This window comes from Pan paniscus, chromosome 1 (genome assembly GCF_029289425.2).
Source record: "Pan paniscus chromosome 1, NHGRI_mPanPan1-v2.0_pri, whole genome shotgun sequence".
Taxonomy (NCBI): domain Eukaryota; kingdom Metazoa; phylum Chordata; class Mammalia; order Primates; family Hominidae; genus Pan; species Pan paniscus.
In genome coordinates this window covers 206610118-206622632 of record NC_073249.2, presented here as the reverse complement: position 1 = coordinate 206622632, position 12515 = coordinate 206610118, and the positions used below count along the sequence as shown (strand labels likewise).

The window sequence follows — 12515 nt, the reverse complement described above, 5'->3', positions numbered from 1 at the left end:
GTTTAAGGAAACTCAACAGTTCAATGTTGTTGGAGTCACAAGTATGAGACTGAAAGGGATGCAGAAAACCGTGGGGAGGTGGCCAGGGACAGGGTCATGCAGGGCTTCTCATGCCATGGAAGAGCCAGGACACGATGTTGCAGATGGCAGAGAACCTGGAGGTGAACTTGAAGCAGAGGCGGGACATGGCGAGGTTGGTGGTTTAAACAGATCATTCTCGACTCTGTGGGGTATGTTTTCTCTGCTTCCCTTCAGCAATGATACCACCCTTGGTTGGTTGATCGCTAATGGTCATGGAATGTGCTCTAACCAGGCCTGTCACAAAGCCTCCTTTCAAGTCCTATATTCTGTGAACCACGAATGTTCCCGACAACTGAGTCACCATACCTGTTGATATGGTTTGGATCTGAGTCACCATACCTGTTGATATGGTTTGGATCTGAGTCACCGTACCTGTTGATATGGTTTGGATGAGTCACCATACATGTTGATATGGTTTGGATCTCATGTCGAATTGTAATCCTCAGTGTCAGAGGTGGGGCCTGGTAGTAGGTGATGGGATCGTGGGGGCAAAGTTCTCATGAATGGGTTAACACCACCCCCTCAGCGCTGTTCTCATGATAGTGAGTGAGTGAGTGATGTGAGAGCTGGTTGTTTAAGCATGTAGCATCTCCCTCCACTTCCTCCTGCTCCGGCCATATGAAGTGCTTCTCCCCCTTGCCTTCTGCCACGACTGAAACCTCCCTGAGGCCTCCCCAGAAGCGGAGCAGCAGCTGCTATGCTTCCTGTACAGCCTGCAGAACCATGAACCAATTAAACCTCTTTTCTTTATGAACTACCCAGTCTCAGGTATTTCTTTCTAGCAGAGTGAGAAGGGACTAATACACCTGTCAAACAGGGTTTACTCCTGTTCAAACAACTCAGATCCTTTGAAACAACTCTGAGCCCTTTGCAGGCACAGACTGTCTTATTCATCTTGTATTTCCAGGCACAAAATACACATTCAGCAAATGTTTGTTGGGTGAATAAATGCCCATCCATGAGCCGGGTGCAGTGGGGCACACCTGTAATCCCAGTACTTTGGGAGGCTGAGGCAGGTGGATCACATGAGGTCAGGAGTTGGAGACCAGCTGACCAACATGGTGAAACCCCGTCTCTACTAAACAAAAAATTAGCCAGGCGTGGTGGCACATACCTGTAATCCCAGCTACTTGGGAAGCTGAGGCAGGAGAATTGCTTGAACCCAGGAGGTAGAGGTTGCAGCGAGCCGAGGTCATGCCACTGCACTCCACCCTGGGCAATGAGAGCGAAACTCCATCTCAAAATATAAATGCCCATCCATGATACCAACTTTGAGCATTCCAGAGGCCCTGTGGGACCATCAGCATCCATCCCCCAACTGGAGTTGTCATGGCCTATGATCACGGCTGCAGAGGGTGTCAGAGTGGCTAGTTTGTCATGTTATTGTTTGCTATTTAATTTTCCCACAGGTTGTTGCTTTTTAGATTTTCCATTAGAATTCTGAATGAAATTGGATTCCAAAGACTGCCTTCCAGCCCCCATCCACTAGATCAGCTGGGGATGTGATTGGTTCTTCCCGAGGTGCTGCTCGGCTTGTAAAATGCTGTGTATTTATGGTAATACTCAGTTGTCTCATGGACAACTTCCCTTTTTAGCCTCCCAGGCCTCGTGATAAAAAGCAAAGATTGCAGGTTTTATAGTCAGATCACGGTAGCCTTGAACAAGTCACATAACCTGTAAAAGGGTGATGTGGCATCCCTTGCTGGTTTGCTATATTAGAAACAATACCTGTGAAGAGCCTGACATTGCTGGGCTTGTGAGGACGTGTGGATGTAGGCAAAATGTAACCCCACTGGGCCCCACTAATTGGAGGCAACAATATCCACTGCATAGGGCCACACTAATGCAAATGAAGTGCCTGGCACGGACAGTCAGAACACCAGCAGCAATTATTCAAGATGATTCCTGCCCAACGCTGGCTGCCTGGGAGTAAAGTGACTGAGCACAGGGGTGATTTAGGGGAGACTCAAAATTCATCATCATCCCATGGTCAGTTCAGAACTGACTTCCTGCTTCCCCTTTTCTCTGTCATCCCTCCTGCCAGCCTTGGTTCCACACATCCATTTAGGACCCATGCAACCCTCCTGGAGATTAGGCTCCTAAAATAGGTGGGAACGGCCAGTGACAGCTGAAGTAGAGTATGGGACAGTCTCAGTCCCCGGCAGGATAGGACCAAGCAGGGCCCTCGCACCCAGCAGGTCCAGGCACATGCCAGCTTCCTGAGGCAGGGGCCGTGGGCCGGTCCTGGGTGTCCCACGACAGGGAGCTGAGCTGGGAGGCTCAGTGGGGAAGAACACGGGATGAATTGGAATGTCCAAGACTGAGGTGGGCTAGGGAAAGCAGCCTGCCTGCTCCTTTTTAATCTCTTTGATCAGATTTCCCCACAAAAGATATGCCAAGGGCTGAACTCAGATAGCTTACCATGCAAATCCCCCTAGGCCACTTCATTCACCTTCTGTTACAAGCTAAGCGCCAGAAGGACGATGAAAAGGGGACAGAGGCTTTCAAGGTGCGCAAAGAGGCCATTCCCATCAGGGGCCTGTCACCTTGCCCCACCCTCCAGCACCTTGTGTAAAACCAACGTCTTTGTACTTCACTGGATGGACTCAATATTGGCAGGTGGATTCTTACCCCAACTTTTGCCTGTTCCTCTAGTGTGGCCACCAGTTCTCCTCTATGGACTTGGGGAACACATCTCTTGTGAGTGTTCCTGTTAGCACTGAGGAATTCGCTGGCCCCACAATGGTGAGCAGGAAGATGAGGACTTTAGAAATAGCTTGGGGTTTAAATTCAGACCCGTGACTTGCTGTATCTGTGCCCTCAGCCCAGTGAATGTACCCTCTCTGGGCCTACTTCCTCACCTGTACAGCAGAGACACCAGGACTCGGCCTGCAGGGGTTTTGTGAGGATGAACTCACTCTGAAATGAGTTTGAAACAGCACACGGCACAGTACCTCGTGCACAGCAGTATTGCTAAATGCTCATTTCCTCTCTGCTGTCCCCCAGCACCCCATCCCCATCCCATTCTCCCAGCAGGTGAAATCTCACTGCCCTGATTTCTAGGCTGTCGGGACAGACTTCAAAGATGGTCAGCAAGGCCAGATATGACCCACGGGTGGGCAGGCATCCCGGCCGGCCTCTGCATCACCCCATCTGGGGGAGCCCCAAACCACTATAGCCGAGGAAAAGAACACAGAGGCCTCAAACTCTCCCACCTTTCACTCCATTGTGGCAGGGATTCAATCCCATCCTGGGGACACTTAGGCTTAGCCATTTAACTCCTGTTAACAAAGCAACAGGCTAGCACTTGGTTGCAACATGTTTAATTTGTGCTGTTCACACTGGACACTGCATCATACTAGTGTCGGCCCCTAAGGGCACCCCTTCCTCGCCTGCACAAAGGAGGACGAGAGACGAACATTCAAAGGCAGAAAAGGGCAATAAAAAAAGAGCTGTGTATGTGACCTCCAACTACTCAGAGGTGGGGGAAAACAGCCCCATTTGTCTTGCACTAAAAGGCTCACCAAGGGCAGGTGAGGGGCAAATGGTAATACTGGGAGGGGGTAACACAAGGAGAAGCGACATGAGTACACCAAGATGTCAAAGCTGCGACGGGCTGGATGAGGGAGCCCCAAGAGGGCATATGCTCAGGGTGCCAGCCGGCTGCTTTTCCTTGTGACAGCCTTGCAAGGAAGCTGTGAGGCCAGGACACTAGGCCAGTGGCATCCACACTGCGTCCTTCAGGAGGCGAGGCCTCTGTGCCTCGTTCTCCAGGAGGGAAAACCAGGGACCACCCCGAGCTCTCCCAAGTGGCAGGAGTTCAAATCAGGGCCAGTGGCGAAACCAGGAAGGCTGCCTGACCAACTGCCCTTCACATGATCTCTCTTCAATCTGTTGCCCGGGGCCCCGACCATTTGGGCAGAAGCGGATGTGCTGACTTCACTTTCTTTTGTCCTCTACACACACATGCAGGCGATAAGGAGGCAAGCAGGTGAGGGGAAAGGAACACAAGTTGACCTGCCCAGCCTGACAATTCTGAAGAAAGACTGTTTCCCGGGGCATGAGGAAAAAGAAGAAAAGCTGCGGCAGAGTCTCTTCGGAGGCAGCACCCAAGGCATCCGTTGTACTCGGGGCCCAGCCTTTCCTCCCCTCTGAGTCCTCCACCAAGTCCACAGCAAGCAACGATTCACCAGAAAAAAACAGAAGACACAGGAACAGAAGAGCTGCTGATCGCTGGCTTTGGTGCTTAAGCGATGAGGCATTTTCAGTCACACTCGCACTGATCTGGCTCCTGGGAGAAGATGCCACGGCATCCTCCCAGGGTGAGGCTCTGATGAGGCCGCACATGGACAAGGTCCCCTCTCAGGTGGGAAAGGCAGCATCTTGCCACTGGAGGCGTGGGTCTGGAGAGTTTCTACCCAATTCCTCCCTCAATCATACCTGGAGGTGACAGCTACCCCCACCACTGCTCCTCCAAAGTCCTTGAGATAAAAATCCCTGAAAAGGGGGCAGGGGTGCTTCCAGGTCAAGCTGTGCGGCTTCCAAACCATTAGCTGTTGTACAGGGGTATCACCCGGGTGATCGCCTGTCTGCAGATAGGGCACTTCTTGGGTTCTGGCAAGGCGCGGTAGCACTCGGTGCAGGAACAAACGTGCCCACACTCCAGAAAGACGCAGGACTTGAAGCTGCTCAGACACACTACACAGGCACTCTTCAGACTCTCCCTGTCCTCAGGCTTGGCTCGGCTCAGCAGCTGGGCCTCATGCTCCTGGAACTCCTCCTGCATCTGCTTGAGGCGCAGGCGCTCCTGCCGCTGCAGATACTGCTTTCGGAGGATGAAGAAGAGGGTGGCACATGTGGCAAAGCCAAAAACCAGCGCCAGCACCTTCCAGAGCCTGACGCTCGACTCCTGCCTCTGCAGCAGGCTGTCGAAGTCCTGGCTGCTTAGATAGTACTGCATGCCTTGTTTGGGCGGCTGCAGGCGGACAGAGTTGTTGTCCAGGACCAGTTCGCCAACCCCTGTGAGGGTGGCCCCCACCTTCAGCATCTCCTCGGTCTCTTGGATGCCTTTGGGCCGCTCACCGCTGATGTAGTGGCCGATGACATCGGTGAAGGACTGAATCGAGGGGTGGAACTTCTCATACACAGTCTCTAGGCCCAGATCCACTGAGTCCAGGGGCTTCAGCACTCGCACAGCCACATCCACGCCATCCTCGTGGGGCACCAGGTCAAAGGGCACTGTGTTGGTCCTCTGATGAATGATCTTTGAGCAATCATTCCTAGAAGAATAAGAGAACTAAAGATACAGGGTAGCAAACAGCAAACACCCAGGCAGAGCTGGAGATCAACTAAATGTGGAGGACAGCATATGGTCTGAAGTAACTGGAAGAAGACAGTAAGATCACTATCTCCAGTTGCCTCCTAACAAGGAGGCTCCATTTTTAGGTCCTGGGGCGATATCAGTGGGCAACAAATACCGCCACAAACTCTCATTTCCCTTTCCACTGTAAAACAAACATCTAAAACAAAACTCACTAGGACCAGTTGGAAAACTGGTATTTCATATGACGGCAGAAAAGCATTTTAGGAAATACTGAAATCACTGATTCAGTGGTTCTCAAACTTCAGTGTGCCTAACAACAGATTCCAGGTCCCCGATCCTGGAAATTCTGGTTGGATAAGTCACCAGGGACTGACTTATCCACTTCAGGGACTGAAGGGAGCTCAGAAATCTGCATTTCAACAAGATGCCTCGGTGATTCCGACATAGGAGGCCCACAGGCTACACACAAGAATATGACCTGCATTAAGAGACTGGGCTTCAACCTGTCTCAGGAGAAGCTGAAGTCACAGCAACAGCACCCAGGACCCCAGCATTTGAATAGACCAACTGCAAGGGTTTTGGCCAGTGGAGAAGTGATACATACCAAAGGTGGGTGGTTCGATTCCACACCATCTTGTGCTCCTGAAGTGTCAGCCGCTGAATTACCCCCTTGCAGTTTTCCACAAACTGGCTATTAAGTGTTTCTTTAACAGACCGCACAGCTCCTAAGTGGACACAAATTCTATTATTTCTGAAGAATTTTTCTGCCCTCTCCTTTCAGATAATTTAAAATGTGTTTTCTGGTCTGGCACAGTAGGTCACACCTATAATCCCAACACTTTGGGAAGCCAAGTCAGAAGGATCACTTGGGGCCACGAGTTTGAGACCAGCCTGGTTAACACAGTGAGATTCCATCTTTATAAAAAATTAAAAAGTTAGCAGGGTGTGGTGGCATGTGCCTGTAGTCCCAGATACTTGGGAAGCTGAGGCAGGAGAATCACTTGAGCTCAGGAGTTTGAGGCTGCAGTGAGCTATGATCACACCACCATACTACAGCTACCTGGGTGACAGAGCCAAGACTCTATTTGAGACGGAGTCTCACTCTGTTACCCAGGCTGGAGTACAGTGGTGCAATCTTGGCTCACTGCAACCTCCGCCTCCCGGGTTCAAGCAATTCTCCTGCCTCAGCCCCCCGAGTAGCTGGGATTACGGGTATGTGCCACCACATCCAGCTAATTTTTGTATTTTTAGTAGAGACGGGGTTTCACCATGTCGACCAGGCTGGTCTCAAACTCCTGAGCTCAAGTGATCAGCCCATCTCAGCCTCCCAAAGTGCTGGGATTACAGGCATGAGCTACCACACCTGGCCTCAAAAAAAAAATTTTTTTTTAATTTAAAAAATGTTAAAAATTAAATGTTTTCAGTTGACTTTTGCTAATTCATCAAAACAATGACATTCTGATCACCATAAGTCACATTTTAGAAGCACTCTCCTAAGCACTTTGCATGGATCACATAATTTGTCTTATAACAACCCTATAAAGGTAAGTATTATTTTCCAGATCAGGCAACAGTGGTTCAGGGAGGTCTGGTAATCTTAGCGATCACAAAGCAATAACCCATGTCTTTCTGACCCCAAAGTATGTTCTGGACCATGGACCCAACACCACAAAAGGCACTTCATATTAGCCAAGATGATCTTTATCAATCTTTTGGGAAAAAGACGTTGTTTTCCATTGACCAATAAGCAAACATACCTTCTATAACAGCATAAGGCACGCATTTTCCTGGAGCTTCTGAAAGAATACTCTTTAAATCTTCACCCAAATGAACTTTTTTAGCTCCCTAAATAAAAAAAAAAAAAAAAATTAAATAAATTGGCCATTGAACACTGACATGCTCAATCAAACTTACAAGCAAAAAAAAAGAAAAAGATTCTATTTTTTTCGTGTCAAGAGAATATGGAAATTGGACAGGAAGGTGACTACTGAGAATCAGATTTCAAAGCTGTGTACATCAACAGGAATGGAGCCATGCCTCTGCCTCTTCCATCACTGCAGAATGGGGGTGCCACATACATTCTTGTTCCAGTTAACCAAAACCTATATTCCTTTTCATGTTAAGACTTTTTAGTGAAAATATAAAAGGTACTAGTCAATTTACATACCACAGACTGAACATCATTCAATCTCTTCCTGACAACACAGAGCTATGATCCAAAGGGTTCAGGTATAAAGTACCTAACCTATCACCTAGCACATGGCAGTGCTTTGAGAACTGGTAGGTGTTATTATTAATATTACCACATCTTTACGAACCAATGCTCTGCATTGTATGTTATTAAAAAAACAAAGCAGGGGGAGTTGCCTTTGCTTCAACAGGAAGACTGTTAACTGGTGCCAAATGCCATTCTACATTTTTTTTTTTTTTTTTGAGATGGGGTCTCACTGTTATACCCAGACTGGAGTGCAGTAGTGCAATCATGGCTCACTGCAGCCTCAACCTCCCAGGCTCAAGCGATCCTCCCACCTCAGGCCCCCAAGTTGCTGAGACCATAGGCATGCACCACCACACCTAATTTTTTTTATTTTGCAGAGACAGGGTCTCCCAATGTTGCCCAGGCTGGTGTTGAGCTCCTGGGCTCAAGCGATCCTCCTGCCTCAGCCTCCCAAAGTGCTGGGATTACGGGTGTGAGCCACCACACCCAGTCTGTTCTACTTTTTGCCTTTTTCATGCTCATAATTAAGTGAGCACGGTTCCTTCTGCTGCTGTCTTCCTCTAACAATCCCTAGTTCTCCTCTGCCTTCCAACTCAGAGCATCCAACCCACTGCACTTGGGAAACCAATCCTGTTACTGCTGTTTCAAAAATAAGAGAAAAGGAATAAAATCAACAATCATTTCCTGAGCATCTTTGTGCCAGGCACTGTGCTGGGTGTCAGAGATTCAGGACGAATAAAGGACCATCTCTGCTTCCAGGGTATTCCCAAAAACAACTCTTAAGGATGCCAGATTCAGTAACCTCTAAAGAGGTGATGTGATACAAGATGTATATGAAGGTCACTCTGAGTTTAAGCTACTGCTACACAGTAAGTGACAGGAGCAAGGTCAATCAAAATTTCTTAGCCACTTACACTGTGAAGATACCAAAATGACAGCAATAACAACTAACAATTTACTCATTATCTGTCTCCCTCCACTAGAATGTTAAACTCTAGGAGGGCTTGGACACTGTTTGTCCTGTTCACTGCTATCCCCCTAGTGCGGAGAACTGTGCCTGACACACAGCAAGCATTTAATACATTATTTGATTAATAAATTAATGAATAAATAAGCATTTAAATATACTATGTACCAGGCAATATGCTAGGCACTTTAAATGCATAAACCACTTAATGCCCACAACATCCCTTTACGGTAGACATTATTATCACCAATTACAGACAAGGAAACAGGCTCAGAGAGGTGAAGTGATTTGCCCAAAGTGAGACAGCTAGTAAAGTATCCATCACAGGATGGCCAATTCGAATTTTAAAGGGGGAAGAGGGAGAATATGATCAGAAAGATCTGGAGTTTAATCTAGTTCCAATGCATCCACTGTGACTTGGGACAACTTCATTTATCTGAGTCTCAGGTTCCAAAACCGTAAAGGACAGGGAAAATGCAATTTCACAGGATTTTTATGTGGGTTAAATGAACTTCAAGGTGTGAAAGTATCCAGCCCGGGGGCTGGCACATAGGAGGCAGGCAATAAATTTGCATTCTCCTCACTATGAGAGATACACAGGATAGGACACAAGCCCCTCTCTGGAAGTTTTGTCATCTGATCAAGAAAATAGAATCTAGGACAGGCATGGTAGCTCACACCTGTAATCCCAGCACTTTGGGAGTCCAAAGTGGGATAGCTGCTTGAGGCCAGCAGTGCAAAACTAGCATGAGCAACATGCAAGACCCCATCTCTATGAAAAATAAAAAATTAGCTGGAGGTGGTGGTGTGCACCTGTAGTCCTAGCTACTTAGGAGGCTGAGGCAGGAGACTGGCATGGGCCTGGGAGCTCGAGGCTGCAATGAGCTATGTTTGTGCCACTGCACTCCAGCCTGGGCAACAGAGAAGACCATGTCTCAAAAAAAAAAAAAAAAAAAAAGAAAAGGAAAAAGAAAAAAAGAAAGAAGAAAGAAATGAAGGACAGGAAGGAAGGCCAAAGAGAAAGAAAAGGAAGGAAGGGAGGGAGAAAGAGAGGAAGGAAATAGAAAATAGAATCTAAAATATTAACAGTCCCAACTTTTTTTCCAGGAAGGGGCTATTTCATCCTCATTTAGGAACTGTTTGGCAAAGATTTTAAGGTCACCCAAAGATGAGACCTAAAGAGTTCACTGCTTCAAAGAATCCCACCTCCAGCCAACTTGAGGCCAAAGTGGTTTGGAGTCAGAAAGTGAAGTATCAGATACACAGAGCTAATCACTTCAGGATTAACTTGATTATTTAATCAGGAGAAATACAGGGCAGCTGGAATCTCACTATAACGCCACTGCACAGCAAATCCAATTGCCTCATAACTTGGTTCTTTCCAGATTCCAAAACTCCCTTCATGGCAGGGACTGGAGTTCACACATTGGTTTCTTTTTTTTCTGAGATGGAGTCTTGCTCTTGTCACCCAGGCTGGAGTAGCCTGGCCCACACATTAGTTTCTAAACCCTTACTGAAAACAATCTGATAATGAAGTTAGTCAGGTTTAGGAATCCATCTTTCATATAAACATCAAATTAGGTTAGGCCCTTAGCTCTTGTATTGTGAAACTTCAGCCAAAAAGAACCCACAAACATTTACTGAGCATCTACCACTTGCCAAGTACTGTGTTAGAAGCTAGAGGAAAGAGAATGGATGAATAAGACCCTGTCTCTGACCTAAAGAGGCCCATCTCTCTGGACCAGTCAGATAGTCACAATAAAGCAATGTCAATCAGATTAAAATCCTACCCTTGAAATCAAAAGACCTAAATTTAAGTTTCAAGCTGACTAGCTGTATGGCCTTTCCTCCAAATCTCAATTTTCTGATTTGCAATGTGGTGGTAACTGTCATTTTATTTACTTCAAAAAATTATTGTGGGCCAGGCGCAGTGGCTCACGCCTGTAATCCCAGCACTTTGGGAGGCTGAGACAGAGGGATCACCTGAAGTCAGGAGTTGGAGACCAGCTTGGCCAACATGGCAAAACCCCATCTCTACTAAAAATACAAAAATTAGCCAGGCGTGGTGGCAGGTACCTGTAATCCCAGCTACTCGGGAGGCTGAGGCAGGAAAATCGCTTGAACGCGGGAGGCAGAGGTTGCAGTGAGCCAAGATCGTGCCATTGCACTCCAGCCTGGGCAACAGAGCGAGACTCCGTCTCAAAAAAAAAAAAAAAAGAAAAAGAAAAAGAAAAGAAAAGGAGAGGAAAGAAAGGAAAAAAAAATTATTGTGAAGAAAAAAATAAAATCAAGATGAAAATGTGGCTGGGCGCAGTGGCTCACGCCTTTACATCCCAACGCTTCGGAGAGCCGAGGCGGGGAGATCACCCGACGTCAGGAGCTGGAGACCAGCCTAGCCAACATGGTGAAACCCTGTGTCTACTAAAATACAAAAAAAATTAGCTGGGCGTAGTAATCCCAGCTACTCGGGAGGCTGAAGCAGGAGAATCACTTGAACCCGGGAGGCAGGGGCTGCAGTGAGCCCAGATCGCGCCACTGCACTCCAGCCTGGGCGACACAGCAAGACTCCATCTCGAAAAAATAAAAAATAAAAATAAATGCAAATGTGTTGTGTAAACCGTAAAGCACAGCTCAGAAAAAAAGCGCCATTTATAAAAATAGTTGTAATATAAAAAGGAAGCGTCAGTAAAGCAAGGAGTGGAGTGGTTCAGTAAATGGATGTCTGCACTTGCTGTTCCTTCCATCTCCCGCTAGATATCTGCACGACTCCCCTCATCTCCTCCTAGGCTCTGCTCAAATGTCACCTTATTTAAGATAGGAGATCCCCCTTTCTCCAGCATTCCATGTCCTCTCTCCCCTACCTTACTCTAAAGCATTGCTCACCATCTGTTACACCGCCTGATTTACATGTTTGCTGTCTAGTCGTACTAAAATGGTATCTCCACGAGGGGATGGACTTTCATCTGTTCGACTCACTGCCTGGAGCATCGCAGGTGTTCAATAAATATTTTTCGAGTAAAGTAATGAAGTCAAGATTCATTCTGAGTCATAAGAGGGACTTGGGAGAAAAGGAGCGGAGCAGCCGTTATCCCGAGCCCGAATCCTGCCCCTCGCTCCTCCATCTACTGGCTGGATGACACCCTTCAGAGGCTGTTTCCTTTTTTGGACAGTTTCCGACAGTGGGGCGGCCAAGGTGAATCATGGGCTCCCCAGGACCTGGGACAGAGATGACCCGGCTGAGGCCAGGCCGGCTCCAGCACTGACCTTGAGCTCTTGGGAGACCCGGGCCTTCTGCCGGTACACGGAGTACAGGGCGGCGGTGACCACAGAGGTGGTGCCCAGGAGGATGAACTGGCACAGCGAGGGCCGCCCTCCGCTCTCCATGACGGCGGCGAGCCCCGGTGGCCGACTATGACGCCAAGGATAGGCCTGATGACCCCCGACTCTCCCCCTCCTTCCGACCAGGACCGCACCCCCTAGCCTAACCTGACCGGAAACTCGAAATCAGTCGCCCAGCGATGACGCACGACGCCGGAACCGGAAGCGGGCAAGGGGTTGTACAGCGAACCGGAAGGTGGGGTTGCCCGGGTGACAGTCAAGCTGCTGCGGCCTCCAGGGAGGTCCTGTCTCCGCAGCCGGGTGTCGGAGAGCGATTGGGGAGCTGAGCGACCACCCACCGCTCCATGGCCGTCCTCTTCGAAACGCGGCGCACCGGCCATGACTGACTCGCCCATCGCCCTGGTTTCCGTCCCTCTGGTTTCCTGGGGTTACTGGGCTGTTTGATGGGTTATTCCATGTCTTCGCCATTAGATTGGCAGGAAATAAAATAATTGTGTATTAAACTCTTATGAGTAATATACGTTTAAGTTTCAGAGCAAACTCTCAAGACTTGGAATTTATTCTGGCCACTTTACAGATGAGAAAAC

The 12515-nt window shown here is 48.3% G+C and overlaps 1 protein-coding gene across 1 annotated transcript; it reads right to left on the bottom strand.

The window, feature by feature from the left end:
• Positions 1-3388: 3388 nt before the first annotated feature.
• MUL1 (mitochondrial E3 ubiquitin protein ligase 1) lies at positions 3389-12129 on the bottom strand. Its single transcript, XM_003814403.6, has 4 exons — positions 11854-12129; positions 7162-7249; positions 6009-6129; positions 3389-5360 (listed from the first exon to the last, which is right to left on the bottom strand). The coding sequence occupies exons 1-4, from the start codon at positions 11971-11973 to the stop codon at positions 4631-4633; spliced, it is 1059 nt and encodes a 352-aa protein (XP_003814451.1). The 5' UTR covers positions 11974-12129; the 3' UTR covers positions 3389-4630.
• Positions 12130-12515: the final 386 nt, after the last annotated feature.

Bases quoted from the DNA above. Each gene is read 5' to 3' on its own strand.
- MUL1 (XM_003814403.6), bottom strand. From the start codon at position 11,973: ATGGAGAGCGGAGGGCGGCCCTCGCTGTGCCAGTTCATCCTCCTGGGC. The intron at 6,130-7,161 runs GTATGTTTGCTT...GTGTCCACTTAG, and splicing joins GCCTTATGCTGTTATAGAAG to GAGCTGTGCGGTCTGTTAAA. The intron at 5,361-6,008 runs GTATGTATCACT...TTATTCTTCTAG, and splicing joins AATCGAACCACCCACCTTTG to GAATGATTGCTCAAAGATCA.